The following is an 18,721-nucleotide window of genomic DNA, read 5'->3' on the forward strand; positions in this document are numbered from 1 at the left end:
GCAACAGCTGTACGCGGCTCCTGCTGGCGCTGCCATCGCTGCTGGTGGTGGTGGTGGTCGTGTAGACACTCCCTTGCGCACTCGTTCCTGGCCACCTCATCACAGAGCTTTGGTCGAAACTGCGTCTGGAGCTGCCGAGTACGTACGTGTGGATTAGAGTACCAAGTGCAAAATTACGCCCAAAGTAAAGCTCGATGGTAGTTGAAACCAAAGTTCCAGATTGTTTTAGGTATGGAAGATCTAGCACCCAAAGGTATCCCGTTTTTTCTTCGGCCATAAGTGCAAGTTCTAAGTAGGTAGACATCAGACTGTAGTCGACTGTAGTGTAGTCCGCACCTATAGTAGTCCACGAGATCCATGGACTACCTAGACGGACTACTTTTACGTAGTCCGTCCGGACTCCAAGCGGCCGGACGGGACCAGATCTTGGCAATCCGTCCAGTCCAGTTCAGACGGCAGTCCGGGCCGGACGATGGAGAATACTGCCATGGCGGGTGCGAAAAATCACTTTCTGAATGATGTCTGATGGCCCTCACCTGTCCAACAGTCCCACAGAAGGGACAAAATTTCTGGTCGAAAACACCCAGCGATAAGTACAGTGGCAAAAACTGGGTGCGATTGATCATTGATGCCGAAGGACTCCAGCAATACTACCGCACGATTCAAATCCAGCAGTCTTGGATAATACAGATTTACTCTTCTATTTTCCCTTCTTCTATATTCGCAATTCTACAGTAACGAAAAATACCGGTATGATACGCAGTGTTGTAAAGATACGCTTACTCGTAACTCAACTACAACGCCGGAAGGACTGCCGCAGTTCTTCCGAATGCAGGATATTACGATTACGCACTGTACAGATTACTGGAGAACTACCAGAGAACTGCCTACTTCGCACACCAGCATTGTGCAGAGAAAATTTTAGTTCATAGACTGTAGTAGTAAGCCCACGATGACAAGAGTCCTACAGACGATACGCCATGGTGGTGAGCAGAAGCCTACGGTCACTGAATCCGGTATACACACGGTAGATACTAGAAACCCTCTGGTTTCAACAATACGTAGGTACTGTGAGTACCTACATAAGACGTGCTGTACGCAAGCAAACATTTCCGAAATTCTTGTACCTAGTGTAGTGCAGGAAGTGCCGTAGGCCTACGGAATAAATAGTGTACTACAGAGGAAATTACGGATTGAGCTGGATACCTCTACCTACAGTAGAGCTGCCAAGTCCCAGTCCCTACAGAATTGCGAAGTATCAGTCCGTGCCTACACTACACTACGCAAATTCTACGCCGCTGTACATAGTTCTACCGGATTTCCCCAGTAGCCCTTCAAGAATTAAGATTCCTCCAGTGGCAAAAGCCTTTCCTTACTTTCGTAGGTATTTGCGAATTCCAGATTAATGTCACAATACCTATCATCGATGCACTGTGTGGTTTGCAATATTCGTCTCATTTCAGGTATTACTACTGTAGACAACTCATGCTTCATTTCTTCCAATAAAAGCACCCGGCCACCGCGGCCACCGCAGGCCGACCGACTCCGTCCCTGGGCTCGTTGCGGTAGCTACGAAGCTGGCCTCGCCGTGGATACTGTACTACCCAGTAGTCTTCGCCGTGGTTAGTACACTGCCTAAGTCGCGGATAGTACGCTGTTGGTTGTGGCTAAGTGATGGAGGAGCTGTCGGAGAGAGGAGGTGAGGCTATCGGCGAGAGGAAAAGAGGAGGAGCTGTCGGCGAGAGGAGGAACCATGGGCGAGAGGAGGAGATTTCAGCGAAAGAAGAAAGTGATATCGCCCGCAAAAGGGTTCAGCAGGGCCAGAAGCAGTAGGGGGGGGGAATTCACAGCGCAGCCAGTGCTCTATCCCCGGCGGGTCCAGCATGGCGAGTAGCAGTAGGAGAAGAAGGTATCCTCGGGAGATCAACTGCGGAATTATAACAAATCCGTATTCCTTGGCTGTCAGTCAGGTGTCGACGAAAGGTCAACACCAACCGGCGTTGAAGCAGAATACCTACGTATTGTCAGAAACACGCGATTCACACTTGATTGCTCAAACACCGCACAACCCAGCGATATTAGAGTGCAAAAGAACCACAAGTATATACCGTTTCCCACAGCGCAAAAGTGCAAGTATTAGTTTACAAGAAAGAAGAAAACCGTACCGCCCAACCATCTAAGCGCAGCTAAGCAAGTTCCAACACCATACTAGTATCCATCACATCACGCCCCCCGCCCTGACCAGTTCGCAATCGCCACAATACTCCTCGAGGCCGTGCGCACCCTGGAGGCCGTCTATGCCCTCGACGCCCTCCATACTCCTCAGCAGCCTGGCGGCGAACCTACACCTCTCTAGCTCGCCATAGACCCACCTCTCCCACTCGGCCTTGACCAGCTCCCGCTCGAGTGCGTTAACGACTCTGACGGCGACCACCAGATCGTGGCGGTAGCGCCCCAGCGTCTCGCGGCCACCGTGGATCCGCTGCCCCATCGTCCCGTCGCCGCTGGTGGCGCGAGAGAGGAATTTGCTCCAGCACATGCCGCCCGAGGGGTGCGTGATGTTTCCTGCGGGCGCGACGGCAAGCTCAAGGTCAGAAATGGTGATGGCTCGGGCCATGGTGCCGTCCGGGGCTGCGCTGATGGATTCGAGGAGGGCGTGCGCGCGACGCTCGCTCCAGTAGGCCGTTACAGCACGGGTTGATAGCGCCGTGTTAGCCACGACCGAGAAGCCGAGGAGCCCGAGGAGAATCCAGTGCGCGGAGAACAGGCCGGCTATGCCCTTGACCACGGCGACGATCGACATGATCACGTTGCTGACGGCGCTTTCGGCCAGGCTCAGGGTGTTTTCGAGGAGCATCTGTGAGAGTGAGTGCTGCTTGATCGGAATGCGGGGAGCGTGTATGGGCTTGGGTGGCGTGTCCTGTTTGGGCTGGATGCCCGTTATGGCACCGGCGGACGGAGTGGCGGGAACCACGGTTTGGCCGTTAATGCCGCCAAAGATCTGCATGGCGGTGAGAACATTTGCTGATTTGCCGAGCTTGCCAATTGCTTCGGCAACAACGTCGCCTAGATCTAGCGCATCGTTGTCCAGGTCCTCCTGGGCTTGCTGTTGGACGATATCTGGGCAATCTCGTATTAGTTTCCGCCACCACGGCAAGTGGCCATTATGCAATACATACTTTTTGAGAACATTGGATCCTTAAACCAATCGACTCTTGTCCATACCGTCAACTTGCTTTTGCTTGCGGTCACATGCGTAATCACAATCTTGCTGACCATGATGAAATTCATGCGGTGCGGGAGATGCCAGGGTGTCTTCACATCCGTGACCACATAACAGCTATGCGCATACATCGGTTAGCTCGTGAATGGAGAAAAACAAAAACTCCGGTTGGAGTGACACGGGAAACACACATATGTTCATCCTGCTTCTCGATGGTCTGATGGTCGACGACATCTGCTCTCCTATTGCGCCCTGCAACCACGGGGTAATCAGCAGGGGAGTCCCGCAACATCGAATGGTGGAAACCAACCAAAGGTGTCTAGGAAAGTCGCATGATAAGCAAACTGCCGTCTTGCCTTTCCCTTATCCAGTTCCTTCCACGGGCTCTGTTGAATTGCTAGACCCCCCACACCGTCAATTTCCGTCTTCCGCGCGGCACAGCTCGGGGTTGACATGGAACCATACGTTGAGCTCTCCTCTGCGCGTACATCATCTGGAACACAGTCGACTTGTCCCCGAATAGGACATGAAACAGTGCCTTCGGGGGGATTTCAAATTCGCGCTCCAGTGACCTTCGGCTCATTCCTGGCGGGTGATACACCACAGGCGCTGAAGGGAGTTTGAGTTTGGCCTCCCTGGCTGCAAAGGGGAAGCGGTTATCAGCGAGATGTACACATCGAAACGAGGGGCGGCAAAAGCGTACCTTTCTCGTCGAGAGCCCGATCACCGTCACTAAAACGAGATTAGCATCGCTTCCCACAGCTGGTGGACGAGTGACAGCTTACTGATCAAGCCGGAGTCTGAACTCCTCTGGTGCGCCCCTCCTCCTACTGATAGGTTCGTCGCCGCGGCCGTCGGTGTACAACCCCACGTCTTCCCAGCTCATATCATCTGAGCCCCTACTTTCGACCTCCTTCTCGAGCTCTATTAATTGCTGCAGTAGTTCCTGACTATTCATCTTCGTACCCTCAATCGCCGCCTTGGGGTGTGCATTCCTAACCATGAGGTCCAGCCGTCTGTGAAGCAACCGGAGAGGCTCCAAGAACGTCTTGATGGTGATTAGCGACTTCTCACCGCCCGCTCCTAGATTAAGATGGAGGAAGAGATAGTCGCAATCTTTCTCTGGCGCTGCCTTGACCTCTGCGATGGTAGCTAACGGAGTGATGCTGGTGAATACTAGTCCTAGATAGTGTGAATAGAAGTACAGGTTCCGATCGGTCACGAAGCAGCGGCCGGGAAGTTCTTGAGTGTCATTTGGACTCCAGATGGCACGAAACACTGAGAAGTCAGCCAGCCAGTCAGCCAGCCATTAAGCTTCAAATACCAGGAAGGACATACCTAATTGCACCACATGATCGTGCGTCCCGGGGAAAAGCATCCTGAAGTGCTCATCCTGCACTCTTAACGCCATCGGATAACCCGGGAAATACTCATACTCACCAGGCGTCGAATCCCCCTTATTCCCACCGACATCTAAGCTCATGGTTTTGCGATGTCCCTTCTCCGGAGCGGTGACCGGTGATCTCTCGGTGATTCCCGTGATTCCGGATCCGGAGGTGACCGTGGCAGCTGTCAATAGGTTAACCGGCGATGGAGTGCTGCTGAGTGTATTCGGCGCAAGACTGCTAGCTGTAGGAACCTGGACCTCCGGCAACGTCATCGTTATTTGCTTAGCCGGGTCCGGAGAGATGGGGAGAAGATTGTGGCTCGCTGCGATCAGTGCCGAAATTCCTACCGGTGTTGAGCCCATTCCAACTGGGGAGATGTTGCGTTCGCCCATGCCGAACGATGCCTTGCGGGGATCCGATTTCACTGGATTCGACGGTTCCGGTGCTCCTCCTCGGTTGGCATCCATCGACGTTGTTCCTCGGGAGAATGCACCGCCGGTACCCGGTCCGAGTGTGGTAGCGCGCTCAAAGCCGTGGTTGTCGGCGTCACGTCGGATGGTTCGGGGTAGCAGTGAGAGACCTTCGGGGGGTACAACCGAGCTGGCCGAGTTCCCGTCGTGGCCTCTGGTAACATATGCCGGTTCCGCTGGCGGCGCAGGAGCCGAGGGAGGTAGGATAGAGAATGCCTGCGAAGAAGCAACGAGTGATGAGGACTCCACGGCAGCCCTCTTTGCCTGCTCGAAGACAGCCATCCACATGGTAAGATCGGACTGTGTTTCTGTTTGTAAGAGTATCGTAGTATCCTTTGTCTTGACCTCGAAGCAGAACCTGCGTTCCTCCTGGAAAGCCGGCTTGATATTGCACAGAAGCACTCCAACCTTCTCACTCTCCTCCGCACCTCCTCCGCGATAGCCCTGTACCAACCAACCAAAGATTCCCGCCTTGATGAAGAACCATCTCCGAATCCACAGCGTCCGTGTAGGCTTGCCGGTAAGCGTGCGCATGAATAGCCAGCCCTGCTTCTCGCTCGGCACCTCCTCTCCCTCGACGACAGCGGGGGGCCGTGACGTCAGGTACGGCACCGTGTTCAAAGAGTACTCATCCAGCTCTCTCGCCGGCTGGTACTCCATCTTCGCCCTCCGCTCCAACTCTTTCCTGGCCGTCGTAAGCTGTTTCCGGAAAACGCTCTCATTGACCTCCATAGAATCGTAGCAGCTCCGTATCCTCTCAATGTCCGAACTGCATTTCTCCACCAGCCCCGCCATATCCTTGCGCAATCCGATCTGCTCCCTCCATTGATTCGAGATGACCTTGGTGAGTAGCCGATCGAGATTGATCCGGAACGCCGGCGCCGCAATGCAAAAGTCGAAGCACGTCTTGCTGTAGGCCTTCCTCGCTTCGTACAGCTGAAACGCGTCCTCCCGCAGCGCCGATGGCTCCTTCGATTTCGACTGCGACAGGTACCGGGCAAGTAGCGCATCGTATTTCGTCTGAGCGGCCTCGAGCAGTCTCCTCGTCTCCTGTCATCTCACATCAGCACCTCCTCCTCATACTCCTCCTCCTCCGCCCCCTCCCCCCCCTCCCCGCGAGACCCCCGCGCAGACCGACCTTGAAGTTCTTGACCTCCCCCCGCTGAAACGTCGTCATCGGCTCGATGATATTATTCTGCACGCGCCTTGCGCCGACCACAATGTTCGTCCAAAAGCCCTTTGAGCCCTCCGCATACCTCTGCATAGCCAGCAGGGTGTAATCATGATCGACGACGCTCTCGGAGATATTCCCGGGGACGGTGCGGGCCAGGAAGTTATTGATGGGGTCCTCGAGCGCTGTTCCGCCGTCAGCATTCATCCCATGTTATGTTACTCCCCTGCGTGACATAATCAATCGATCAGCCGTACCAACAACCTCACTCACGAGCTTCACCGACGCTTTGATGAACCCGTCCAGCCATTTCTCGACCAGGTCGACCTGCTCGGCGTAGTGGATTACGGTGCCGCGGAACGTGGGCGAGTCGAGCGACGCTTCCTTGAGCGTTGCGGGACTGGAAGTTGTCAGTGTCAGTGTCAGTGTCAGTTTTTGAAACGTGTTGGAGCGGCTCAGGGTGGCATATGCAGGGAGGGGGGAGGGGCGCGGGAAGGAAGGTATTAGGTTCGCGCGCGAGAGGCTCACACTAGAGTTATCGGGCCACTGGCCATAGCGGCGCTGGATAGAGTGCGAATGGACGGGCCGAAGGTTCTTTCTTTCCTGCTTTCTTTCTCTCGGGCTGAGTTTGGGTTTGGGTTTTCGCGGGCGTGTTTGTGACGTGACGACGGTAGAGAATGGAGAGAGAGACGAGGAGCGAACGAACTCCTTTGTATGTAGATCTCTGAGAGTTCTTCTTTCTCCTGTTTTACGCGCTCGGAGCGCCTCGACTCGAGGGAGGTGATTCAACTAGCTAGCTAGGGAGGGACGGAGGGACGGGGGACGGAGGACGGAGAGTGCCAGAGTAACTCTAGAGTGGAGTCTGTAGTATCGAGGTTCTAGTGCACCTGGGATAGGTATGCGTACGTGGATATTGACGGAGACAGTACGGTAACGTTACGAGTACGGGTACGTGGGTGATATGTGGTCAACCTACCGGCGATGGCGAAGAGGAGCAAACACCGTCAATGCCCGCTTACTGGCCGCAGCAAGGATGGCACCAGCTGCTGCTTAGAGGCAAGACTGGGCAGATATAGTACCCAAGGTACGGTAGCTATGATAGTTGTGAAGAATCGAGGCTCGAGACTTGCCTTCGAATCGCTGTCCCGTGACTGTGATATACGTACCGGTTACCTGCACGGGTAGGCAAGTGCTAGAGGATATAGTACTTGTTAGTATGAATAGCACACAAGCCCGTCAAGGAAAAGTTGGCAAAGAAGAATAAGAAGAAGAAGAACAAGAAGGGAAAAAGAAAAGAAAGAAGGTCATGCTGGATGATGCAGGCGGCTTAGTCGCTGTGCCACAGCCCGTTCAAGCCAATAGGGGACCGCAGCACTCGTTCAAGCTGTGCTCGGGCTGCACCAAGAATCGGTCAGTCCAAGAGTCAAAGTCATCTCTTGACTCCCCCAAACTTAATCGAACACACCAACCCCATCTCCTCCCTCAACCTCATCTCTTCCCCCCACAATCTACCCGCCCCACTTCGCCCTTGAAGATCTCCCCGATACATATACACAAACCCTCCGATAGGTCCATACAATCCTCCCCCGCCACCATGTCGAACCAACTACAGATCAGCATTCCGACCACCTCCGAGTCAGCCGAAGGCGGAAGCAAACAGTACACGCTGTACCACATCCTGTGGCGCCTTCCCATGCGCAGCAACTACGTCAAGAAGCGCTACAACGATTTCACCGCGCTGCACAAAGACCTCGAGACACACACGGGGCAGTCCCCACCACACCCCATACCTCCCAAGCACTACTTCGGCAGCACCGTCGGCAACCCAGCGCGAACCGAAGAGCGTCGCGCCGCGCTCGAATCCTACCTGCACGCGATCCTCTCCTCGCCCGACAGCCGGTGGCGGGACTCGCCGGTCTGGCGAAGCTTCCTCGCGCTGCCTGCCGCAGCGGTCGCCGGCGCATCGGACAACACTTTCAGCTCGCGACTACCCTCGGGGCCGATCACGGATCCCACGCACTGGCTCGACTCTCACCGCGAGCTCAAAACTCTCCTCCACGACGCGCGCATCTTCCTCAGCAAGCGCGACGGCGCGAACACGACAGCGGAGCAGCACGAGGCGTCCGCCGCTGCCAAGCGCTGTCTCGTCAAGGCGTCAGCCATCATCTCAGCGCTCGATCAGGGCCTGCAAGCCGTCGCGCTGGCCCAGCAGCGCGAGAAAGAAAAATCCCACCACCCGGACTACCTCCTCGACGGCGAGATCCGGCGGCGCCGGGACCTCGTCGCCGCCGCCCGCCAGGAACGCGACGCCCTAGAGTCGCTCGCCAGCGTTAAGCGCCACGCGAACAACAATCAAAACGCCTCCCACCCCACAGCGACGGCAGATAAGTCCTCGCTGCTGTTCTCGGCACGCGCGGGCGGCGGCCGCGTCCTCGGCGCTCCTCTGCCGGAAACGGAGCGCACGAGGGAGCTGGGCAATGATGGCGTGCTGCAGCTGCAGAAGACTATGCTGCAGGAGCAGGATGTCGGCGTCGAGTCGCTGTTCAACATTGTGCGAAGGCAGAAGCAGATGGGGCTCGCGATTGGTGAGGAGCTAGAGACCCAGAAGGAGCTCCTGGAGAGGCTGGGTGAGGATGTTGATAGGGTCGATAAGAAGACGAAGATCGCGAAGAAGAGGGCCGATAGGATATCATAGGTTCTGGGTGCTGTGTGATGTGTGATGTGTGATGTGCGATGTGTTCTGGGTTCTGTGTGCTGTGGTTTGTCACGTGTGTAGACTGCGTTTGTTGGCTTGCTGGTTTGTTGGCTTGGTGCGTTATTGATTGGTTGATTTGATTGATTGGGCTTGGTGGGGGAGTTTGGTTTCGTCGTCTCATTTGCATGTGTGTGTCTATAGTCTATAGTATAGTGTCTAGCTGCTCGTTCATATTCGTATCGCATCTTGCGTCTTTGTAAGTAAGTAAAGGGGAGGTTACCTTGGGTCTTTGGTCTTTGGTCTTTGGTTAATATTTTGTCTGTCTGTCTGTCTCTTTCGGTGTATTGATGATCTTGTCTACATGTACTCTACTTAGGTTACTGCCTACATTACAACTCGTGCGGTGCTTTAGATGTTACACCTGCAAATTCTCACTCGATGGACAGTCACGCGACTATATACACTCGATGGGTAATCATATGACATTGCTTGAATCTGAGTAACTCAGCCGTCGACTCACTAGCGATGACTCCTTCCACTTCCCATTCCCATTCCCGTTCTCGATCGGTCGACGGAGGCATTAGGTCTGACCGAGTGATCTCCGTGAGACTCACTAATAGTACTGCCGCAAACACCCGTCAGCCAGTGAGCCAGGGACTCGACAATCGTATTTGCCATACCTACTAGTATTCTATATCTAGTATTATTCTAGACATGATACTCCAGATGCAGCAAAACGGCACAAAGCACGCACGCACGCAGAAGTTATAGCAAGCAGCCAAAGAAACCCGAACAACAAGCACAAGTACAAGCACAAGCACTTTCAACAACCAACCGACCCCTTGAAGAAGTACTCAGGTACCAAAACGGCCAAACATTTAACATCCGAACATGCACCAAAAAGAGCTCAGGCTGTCAAAACAATTAGCCAAACCGAACGAGCACCCAAACTGCCAAAAGAACCTCCAAAAAAATCAGTCAACCAAACAAAAATCAAAAAAAAAGTCTACTTGTGACGTTGCGGCAAGCCGGGGCACAGGGTATTAATCTTCGCCTGGTCCGCCTTCGCCAGCGCTATAGCAAGCGTGTTCTGCTCCTTCGGTATATCTTGGACTTCCAGTGCGATATGGTGAGCGGCGACGATCATCACCAGCTCGCGGAGCGGAGCTATGGCGGAGCCGCGTGTGGTGCTTTTGCGGATGAACGCAGCGACGAGCGGGTTGCAGCAGTGCAGGACGACGGTGCTGTCGCGGAGGATCTTGTTCCATTTGTTGAAGGCGTGGGCGATGGCGTACAGCTCCTTGTAGTCCTTGGACTCGGCGTGAAGGCTGCTGGGTACGTCCTCGGTGAAGAGCTGGCTCGCGTCTGCGTGCGCCCCGATGTTCTTCTGATCGGAGCGCAGGAAGTGCCCGCCCATGCTGTCGGGGATGGCGTCGGTCCATACCCGAAAGGTCCGCGTGGGCGGCCGCAAAAGCGTGATCCCGTTCCATTGCGGAAGGAATGTCGACCACCAGAGAAGATCCTGCTTGGCGCCCGAGGAAATCACTATGTTGTCTTCGCGGTTGTGGGCGTTTTTTTCGTCGTGGAGTCGTCGCAGGAATGGACGGCCGCCGGGGATAACCTTGCAAACAGACGACAAGTGGCCAACCACTTTCTCCAGCTTGGTGTAGGGAACTATCGTTTCTTGCATGAGACCGTTGACCTCGTTGATGGCCCTCTGGTGTTTTTCTCGTGGTAGGCGAGCCTCCATCGCGACGGTGTCAATTTCAATTCCGAGGAAGGTTACTCGCGTGCCTTCTTCGTTCTTGGAGGTTTTGATGTTGAAACCGAGGTCCGCACAGATGGTATTGAAGTCCGTGACGAAGGCGAAGTCCTTCCGGTTCGAGGGTATGACCGCAAGGAAGTCATCGAGGTAGTGCAAGGTGAGCTCCCAGCCCTTTTCCTCCCGCAGGACCCATTCGAGCGCTGACGAGAATTTGTCGAAGATGATGGGCGACGTGCGCAGGCCAAACGGGAGGAACTGGTCGCACCAGTAGCGCCCCTGCCAGCAGAATCCAAGGAGCCACCAGTCTTCGGGGTGGACTGGAATGTGGCGGAACGCATCGGCTAGGTCGCGTTTGACGAGCTTTGAACCTGGTCCTGCTTTCTGGATGGCTTTGATGGCGTCATCGATTGTAGTGTATTTGAGCGAGCTCCACTCCTGCGGGATATGATCGTTTACAGATCTTTTACGAGGGCAGGACAAATTGTGGATACGACGGAAAGTTCCATCCGACTTTGGCCGGAGCCCGAGAGGCGATGAAATAAACTTGTCCGGGAGCTTTCCTGGTGGCATTGCAAGGAATTGGCCCAGAGCAACCCGTTTACGAACATCGTCGGTAAGGCTGCTAGGATCCTTGAGCGCGGAACGTTGATTTTCACTGATGATGCGCTGCGGAGGACCCGTGTAGCCGATTTTGGCCCCATAGGTAGCAATATCCATGAGTGTGTTCTTGTAGCCGGGCTCGGGGTGGTTCCGTAACCAACGCTCGAAGCCAGCCGCTTTCAGAGGGCCGCGATTCATAAAAGCAGGGTCACAGGGTGCAGTTAGAGCGTAAAAGAAGCGAAGCTGTGGGTCTTGGAGGCGGTGTTTTGTTAGAGAAGAAGACGCTGCGGAGCCTTTGGCTGCGGGGCCTTTGGCTGCGGGGCCTTTAGATACGGGGGCTTTGGTTGCGGGGCCTTTGGCTGCGGGGCCTTTGGCTGCGGGGCTTTGGGCACCTAGTAGGAGGGGTAGAAAAGTGGCCCACCACTCCGGCTGAGTCTGGGCAGCAGGGGCAGCAGCGGCCCGTTGGGCGGGTTGAGCCTGTGCAGCAGTGGTAAGAGCGACCTGTCGGGCGGGTTGGGCCTGGGCAGCAGGGGCGGTAGCGGCCCGTCGGGCAGGTTGAGTCTGGGCGGCAGGGGCGGCAGGGGCGGCAGTAGCAGCAGCGGCTCGCCGGGCAGGTTTGGTCTGGGCAGGTTTGGCCGGGGCAGCAGAGGGAACAGCGGCCGGGAGTGTACCGAAGATACTCATGAACCCAGTGAAGAGAGCAGGTAGCAATACTGGTGGGACCGCTGCGGGGCTCTTTTCGGAGCTCTTTGCGGCGCTCTTGGCGGTGTTGGCTGGTGGGTTTTTTGCGCCGCTGGCTGCGTTGCCGGATGCGGAGCTCTTTGCGGAGCCATTTTCGTTGTCGGCTGGCGGGCTGGTCGTGAGGCCAGTGGCCTTGCGCTTAGGCATTGGCGAGGCGTTGGGTTGATGGAACGGGCTTTTTGTTTCGGTTGTGCTGGGTAGTAACAACCGGAAGGTAGACGTGTTATAGATGAAATCCGCAAACCCCGCCCGGCCATAGCTACTTTATTTACACGTCTGCCTGCATACTCCCGTGACACGACTCCCCCAGAGTCCAGAGTCCAGAGTCCAGACTACCCACGACCACGTATGTATCCTGTGTCACCTCAAGGCCTCCAAATCCATTTCTTCGTCATTGGATAGGTAGCTCACAGCACCCAATCCGTCCCATGAATTGTGGTGTTCGAATGATGCTACGCATGGGTACGTGTAGTTGAAACATGGTTGGTTACGCCGTTGCGGGCCGAGGAACGGGCCGGCCGTTATGGGCCATTAGCGGCCGCGCCATGCTGCAATAGTGCCGTATGTATACAAGCTGTTGGTCATGGATAATCAACTAACTAGGTTGCCCGGCCCGGGATCGCTGTGGGCTGTAGGGCGAGAGTGCGGGATGTATAGTACCAGTAGTAATATGAAGTAGGTACCCGAGTTGTCCGAATTCCGTAGCCTGGTTTCGATATGGTTTCGTTCCAATTTCGATCCGATGCCGATGCCGAAGAAGGCTGATCAGTGGTGCCAGGTAAATACCTAATACCTAACACCGCTATGGTGGGCCGTGGGACGGTAGAGTAGAATAGTGATATGAGGTGGTTAGCGCGTCCTGACTACTTTACCATACGGTAGTACTCGGTCCGTGGGTTACAACATGCGGATGTAGCCAGCGGCCAGTTATTGGGCTTATTGATAGGGGGGGTTTTTGTTTTGTTTAATGATTGCATACGACCTATATATCTAGATCTAGTCATACATATTACACACTCAGTTCCGCACCACTGTCAATCCGACTCTCATCGAGCGGCCCGGTGATGCTTTCCCTGCCCGCCGCCACCCTGGTCTGTCCCATCGATACATAGAGGTAGAGGTCGAAGTATATACTAGAAGTAGAACGCATCAATGAAATAATACAAGAAACCTAAAGAAAAAAAGAAACATCCTCCTTCTCCTTCTCTCGCCTCAACTCCCTTTCTGCTCGCTCCCTATCCTCCTACTCGGACATCTCATCCACTGCCTCCTCCTCAGCGACCGAGTAGTGTAGTGCTTCGACAGCTAGCATCACCAGTGGAGATCCGGGCCACGGGCGGTGGTTGTGCCGACTGCCGAGTGATTTCCAGTCCGTTTCGTCGGGAGTCCGGGAGTCGCACGGTGGTGCGGCTGTTTACTTTGTTTTGTTTTGCTTTGTTTTTGCTTTGCGTTGGTATTTTGTCTCCATCTTCATCTTTGTCTTCTCCGCCGCCGTGTTCGCCTTCGCCAAAAACATTTACCCTGGTGGGTGATAAATATTGATCCGCGGTCCGTATCCTTTTGCCAGCGGCCCGCCTCAATAGTGACGTGCGCAGTCTATGATTTGCAGCACGGTATCTTCGTCCAGCTCGGCGATCAGGTCAAGTGGATGTAGGCGCAGGAGCTGGTGGTTATATGGATTATATGCCCGTTCAACATGGTGAGAGTGCGGCCGTGACTGAGTGGTCTTTGCGATATTTGAAGATGCTGTTTTCGGTTTTGTTTTTAGTTTTGATGGTGCGCTCGTTGGCATTGGGTTGGTTTGGGTTGGAGAGATGGTTGTAGGTTTGGATGGTTGGTTGCTGGCTCCTTCGTAGGACTCAGCTCGATCGCAGCCGTGGTGGAGGTGCGTTCTATTGGACTCAGTGGGTATGAGTATGATGTAGGGGGGACCTGGTGGTCGGAGTTCTGATGATGTTTGTTTGGTGGCTTTCCGTCTTCTTCACCTTGATCGGTTTCGGTTTCGGTTTTGTCTTTTTCGTCCGTGTTTGGCTTCTTCGTTCTTCGTTCTCCTCCTCCTCCTCCTCCTGCTTCTGTAGCTCCTCCCTCTCCTCCTACTGCTTTCGGAGCTCCCCCCTCACCTCCTCCACCACCGCCACCTCCACTCCCTTCTCCCCTCCTCATCTTTTCTCACTTCTTTCTTCTCCGCTGAATAACCGATCCAACTCTTCACTCTGCTGGGCGATGCATAAGCAATCCCCCCGTTAGTAGCTTGCGCAGTCAATGATTTATTCGTCGGCTTCCCATCTTAGTCGTGGTGTATATGCGTCCTATTAGACTCGATCGGTAGGTAAAAGTGTGATGTAGAGGGAACCCGGCGGTCTGAGCTGTGAAGCCTGAGATGTTCCAACAATCTATTTTCATTTCGGTCGCCTTGTATACCGAGGTGCTGGGTTGAAGAGATTGAGATTGGCCTCGTGGCCTGGGCTCCGCCGCCGGCGGCGGCGACGACAGGTCGGCTCCTTCGTCCCCTCCTTCAACCGGGGGTGGTTGCCGCAGTTGTAGTTTGCCATGGTGTTTTTTGGTTGTTGGGCGTCGAGTTTCGGAAGCGGAAGCGCCAAAGGTGCCTGGATTCTCGGCGGCCATGTGATCGACCTTCCACTTCTCCTCTTGAAGCCCCGCATCCTCCTGCGCTTACACCTCTCCCCTCAGTTTTTTTTGGTTGGTTGGTTCGGTCGGATTGGATGTCACATGCTTGTTTTTCGAGTTTTGGTTTCGTCGCCGAATAGGATTTGGTGAAGTTGATGTCCTCGTTCTCCGGTTGGAGTGTTGATAGGATGATAGGATGATTGAATGATTGTGTGATTTAATGATGAGAAGAAGAGAGACGAGACCTGAAGGGGGAGGGGTTTTATAAGAAAAAAATTGGCTTGAATGGGCGGCCATAAAGGTCGTCTTTCTACGGAAAACAGTAGTGTGATCCATTAAAAATTGCGGAGATGGGAGATCATTGAAAGGACTATGGCGGTTGATGGTGGAGAGCGGAGGTGCCGGTTGTCATGGGGATGAATGGCGAGTTCTCACGTCGGAGTTGGGATCATCAGTCGGATTACATAAAACTTGGAAGTTACGTTACAATTCATCACCAAATGTCCCTCGTATTACATAAATGAGCATTACTACGATACTGCTGCCATCTGGCTTTGCAACTATTCTCCTGCTCTTACTATTCATCTTCTCTCCGTCTCCGCCCACTTCACTTCCACCCGCTTCCCCCAAGCCCCTCCTCTTCAGCCCCTCCTCTTCAGCCCCTCCCCCGCCCACTCATCGCTTGGTGATAGCATCGACTGACCGAATGATCTTTATCGCAAGTCGTAAGGAGTGTTGGAATGTCAGGGTTGAATTGGTAGTATCTTTGGTTCGTAGGGGAAAATCATCTGCCGTGTAGTGTAGGTGTGCGCAGTGGCAGCGTTCTTCTTGCTAGTGCCCGGGGCGGTGTCTTCGCTGCTCTTCATCCACCTCATCCTCCTCATCCTCCTCAGCCTCATCCTCTCCATCCTCGTCCTCCTCAACTGATATCCCCTTGAATTCCTCCAAGTTGAAGTGGACTCTATCGTGGTCGATTGTTGATGCTTAAGATGTATCCATGACCTATTGGTCTGTAGAATTTTGAGTATAGTAGGGCGTCGCGCTCATCGTCAATCTCCGGCTCCTGGCCATCACAGCGGACCATCTTGAAGCGGTAGTAGCCCTCCTCCGCGTTCGTTCCCTTCACCTTCCTCGTGGCAACCTCGTGCTCCACAACGGTATACAAACCGTCGTAACGATAGCCAACACTCGGCGCCCATTTGCTCGCTCCCTTAGCCCTGGCGACCCGTACGGGCCGTTGGCTCTCGTAGCTGCGCATGAGCACCTTCGTGTGCGTCGTTAGCACAGGCCCCGTATCCCCGTTGGCCTTCCACCCATTGGTTCCAGAGTAGAACAGGACATCCCCGTTATCCTCATCGGTGGCCTCATACCCACTGCCACCCGACGAGATAATCGAGAATGCCCCGACATCTAACTGTCCATAAATGCCTGCAACAGGCGCACAATGGGCTCCATCGCGGCGCGCGGAAATCCGCGGCGGCCACCAAGTTCCGAGCTCGATACCGTCGTAGCCAAACCCGTTCGCTGGACATGACCTATTGGTCTGTAGAAATTTGAGTATAGTGATGCCGTCGTGGCCGAACCGGTTCGCTGGACGTCCTGAGCTCGCCAACTTGGGATACCTCTTGCCGGCTGGAGAGATGTGGTGGATTACTCCTGCCACCATCTGCTCGTAAACCGGCATCACCGTCTGATCATCGAGTGGAGGGACGTTCTCATCCTCCCCATCCTCGTGATCAGGGTGTGCCATCACCTCTTCATCATCGGCCTCTTCCTCATCCTCTGGCTCCCGGGTCGGTGCGGGGCCGGCAGTGAGTAACCTCTGTGCCAAATCCCCCTCCTCCCACTTGGTACACAACTCCCTTGCCATCTCCTGCAAGTCCTTCCGGGAATCTAGCTGCCCATAATCCCTGCAACCGGAAGATTTGATTGTCTGAATGATTGTGATTAGAAAGAAAGGAAGAGAAAGTGGGAACGAAAGATGGGTTGATATACCTGAAGTCCATAGAATGAATTCTTTTCTTCTAGGGACCTGCCCGCAGAATATTCTGAAGGAAGTTCTGCAGGATTGCCGGCTCCTTGAAAGGTTTCTTGTGTGCCGGGTTTAGAACAGCCTACCGTAGGTGTCAGTGGATGACCTTCGAAGATCTTGTATGGCAGAATTAGGGATCAAGGAAGAAGCAGAGCGTACATACTTAGTGAAGCTGATCAAAACCTAAGCCCCGGAAAATATGTTTTGGGAGGTTGTTCTCCCGGGAAAAGATGTTTTGGGAGGTTGTTCTCCCGGTTAAGTGCGTACTTCGAATGGTGGCGACCGGAGTCCACATAAGGTTGGCGGGAGGAGAGACGAAGTAGGTAGAGGCAGGAAAGTAAGGAGAGGTAGAAGTGGGTAGAGGTAGAGGTGACCGCCGCGATCTTGGAATTCGAGTATAGAGAAATTGTATGAGAAAGTTGAAGCGAGCCCGGAGACTTGATACCTATTAGAGAGAGGCACACTTGAAGAAAGCAACAAGAAAAGAAATTAGATGATGAACGATATAACCTTTCAGAAAAGTGGGCCTCCCTAGGTTTAAATAACACAGGTCGGCCAACTTTCGCCGACACTGCATCGTCGCACCACCACCGACAACAACAAAAGCCATCAAAACAAACCAGAATCAACGGGCAAAACAAAACAAGTCCCCCCTGCAGCCCCAGGATCGACAGCCGGTCCCAACATCTTAACAGCAAGTCCGCCCAAGGTCCGCAGCCAAGGGTCGAAAAATTCTTCCAAGACGTCAGTTCCAGCAAGTTTAGACTGGTCGATGGTATCAAAAGAAACCGTTCCAGCATGTTTACAGTGGTCGACAGTGTCAAAACAAACCGTTGTTTCCCTGGCTTGGCGACTTTATTAGCAAAATCAGCGTGTTTGTTTCGGTTTTCAGCTGTGCACCTGCTCTGCACCTGCTCTCCAAGCTGCTGCACTTCAACTCGGTCTTACGTAGTGTGCCTTGGCTGTCTGCAACAGGTTGTAAAATTCTTTTATTCCTGCCGTTGCTGTCCTCCCTAGAGATCCCGCTGCCCAAGAACACACTTCACCAGCAGAACCTCCTTATTTCGCTTACTTAAGTAGCAAAACAATGAAGCCTTGCCGCTTTCATAGATCTCCGAGCTCTGCCCCCCCTCTCGGCACATTTCGGCCACGTGAGTTGATAGCTTCAATGTCCGTTCGTGCTGAACCTCTAGGCAGTTCAAGAAGGACCTGAGAACCTACCATAAATTGCAACCCTCCTCAGCGGTCCGCATAACGGTATCATACTAACCTAATTCGCCGACTTCCGAGTTCTTTGAAATCATGCCACCGAATCCCCTTCCACCGACTGGAACACCCACAGGCGACCCGCCAGCGACACCAAAACCCCAAGGACCGAAACCTACAGTCGCAACAACCGAAGACCGGACAGCCCGGCATCATTCCAGTGCATCGCCTTCAACCTCGAGGATTCCAAGGGCTGCTACAAGTTCTTCGCCTTCGCCGGCGGGGAGCTCGAAAAATAGTACAGCTTCTGCACTGCCGGCGTCAAAGCTGCCGGTGAAGTTGAAGACACCGGTTCGTACAGAGGTTCCGAAAGTGGGCGTAGGTGCGCCGACAAAGAGCCTGCATACAGCTAGTGGAGCTGGAAAGGCTGTGGCAAGGCCCTCGAAGCTGCCGGTGTCTGTTTCGCCAACTGCAGCACCTGTGGGAACTACTGTAACTGCGACCTCAATCTCTTGCGGAATCGCAAGGAACACCAAGAGGCCGTCTGTCTCTGCCGTTCCGAAAACAGAGTCGAATAACCAGAGGCAGGAGAATCGGGAGTCATCCGCCCTCCAGCGGAAGCCGGAGGATAGACTTACAGAAATTAAGGAAAATCTTCGAGATATGGCCATATCTGCAGCCTCGAGCTCTCGTCTAGCGGTGGGCATGGTTCCAGACTCCAAGAGCTTAGGTAGCGCAACTATAGCAGCTACCATTGAGCCCCCGAGGCCACCGACAACAACAGTGCCAGTGGCCATCTCCC

General features: G+C 54.2%; 4 protein-coding genes across 4 annotated transcripts; 2 read left to right on the forward strand and 2 right to left on the reverse strand.

The window, feature by feature from the left end:
• Nucleotides 1–2,199: 2,199 nt before the first annotated feature.
• BZA05DRAFT_33082 (uncharacterized protein) lies at nucleotides 2,200–7,019 on the reverse strand. The gene is made up of 11 exons (XM_051480555.1): nucleotides 6,781–7,019; nucleotides 6,510–6,652; nucleotides 6,220–6,437; nucleotides 4,562–6,131; nucleotides 4,009–4,501; nucleotides 3,927–3,955; nucleotides 3,689–3,862; nucleotides 3,534–3,620; nucleotides 3,415–3,475; nucleotides 3,180–3,340; nucleotides 2,200–3,120 (listed from the first exon to the last, which is right to left on the reverse strand). Exons 1-11 carry the CDS (start codon nucleotides 6,804–6,806, stop codon nucleotides 2,219–2,221), a joined length of 3,864 nt encoding a protein of 1,287 aa, XP_051340159.1. The 5' UTR covers nucleotides 6,807–7,019; the 3' UTR covers nucleotides 2,200–2,218.
• A 615-nt stretch (nucleotides 7,020–7,634) lies between these two features.
• BZA05DRAFT_33151 (Phox homologous domain-containing protein) lies at nucleotides 7,635–9,397 on the forward strand. Its single transcript, XM_051480592.1, has one exon. The coding sequence runs from the start codon at nucleotides 7,847–7,849 to the stop codon at nucleotides 8,945–8,947; it is 1,101 nt and encodes a 366-aa protein (XP_051340160.1). The 5' UTR covers nucleotides 7,635–7,846; the 3' UTR covers nucleotides 8,948–9,397.
• A 6,164-nt stretch (nucleotides 9,398–15,561) lies between these two features.
• On the reverse strand, nucleotides 15,562–16,927 carry BZA05DRAFT_33173 (PUA-like domain-containing protein). Its single transcript, XM_051480606.1, has 3 exons — nucleotides 16,877–16,927; nucleotides 16,677–16,795; nucleotides 15,562–16,614 (listed from the first exon to the last, which is right to left on the reverse strand). The coding sequence occupies exon 3, from the start codon at nucleotides 16,549–16,551 to the stop codon at nucleotides 15,643–15,645; it is 909 nt and encodes a 302-aa protein (XP_051340161.1). The 5' UTR covers nucleotides 16,552–16,614; nucleotides 16,677–16,795; nucleotides 16,877–16,927; the 3' UTR covers nucleotides 15,562–15,642.
• Nucleotides 16,928–17,767: 840 nt separating this feature from the next.
• BZA05DRAFT_451850 (uncharacterized protein) lies at nucleotides 17,768–18,626 on the forward strand (the record flags this gene model as incomplete). Its single annotated transcript, XM_051487450.1, has 1 exon — nucleotides 17,768–18,626. A coding segment is annotated over exon 1 (611 nt), but the record flags the coding sequence as incomplete, so codon positions are not given.
• Between the last annotated feature and the right edge of the window lie 95 nt (nucleotides 18,627–18,721).

This window comes from Tricharina praecox, assembly GCF_024521635.1.
Source record: "Tricharina praecox strain CBS 144465 chromosome Unknown BZA05scaffold_10, whole genome shotgun sequence".
Lineage (NCBI taxonomy): Eukaryota > Fungi > Ascomycota > Pezizomycetes > Pezizales > Pyronemataceae > Tricharina > Tricharina praecox.

Bases quoted from the DNA above. Each gene is read 5' to 3' on its own strand.
- BZA05DRAFT_33082 (XM_051480555.1), bottom strand. From the start codon at position 6,806: ATGGCCAGTGGCCCGATAACTCTAGT. The intron at 3,476-3,533 runs GTTGGTTTCCAC...CCGTGGTTGCAG, and splicing joins GACTTTCCTAGACACCTTTG to GGCGCAATAGGAGAGCAGAT. The intron at 3,341-3,414 runs GTGTGTTTCCCG...GTATGCGCATAG, and splicing joins GAGAAGCAGGATGAACATAT to CTGTTATGTGGTCACGGATG.
- BZA05DRAFT_33173 (XM_051480606.1), bottom strand. From the start codon at position 16,551: ATGGCAAGGGAGTTGTGTACCAAGTGGGAGGAGGGGGATTTGGCACAG.
- BZA05DRAFT_33151 (XM_051480592.1), top strand. From the start codon at position 7,847: ATGTCGAACCAACTACAGATCAGCATTCCGACCACCTCCGAGTCAGCC.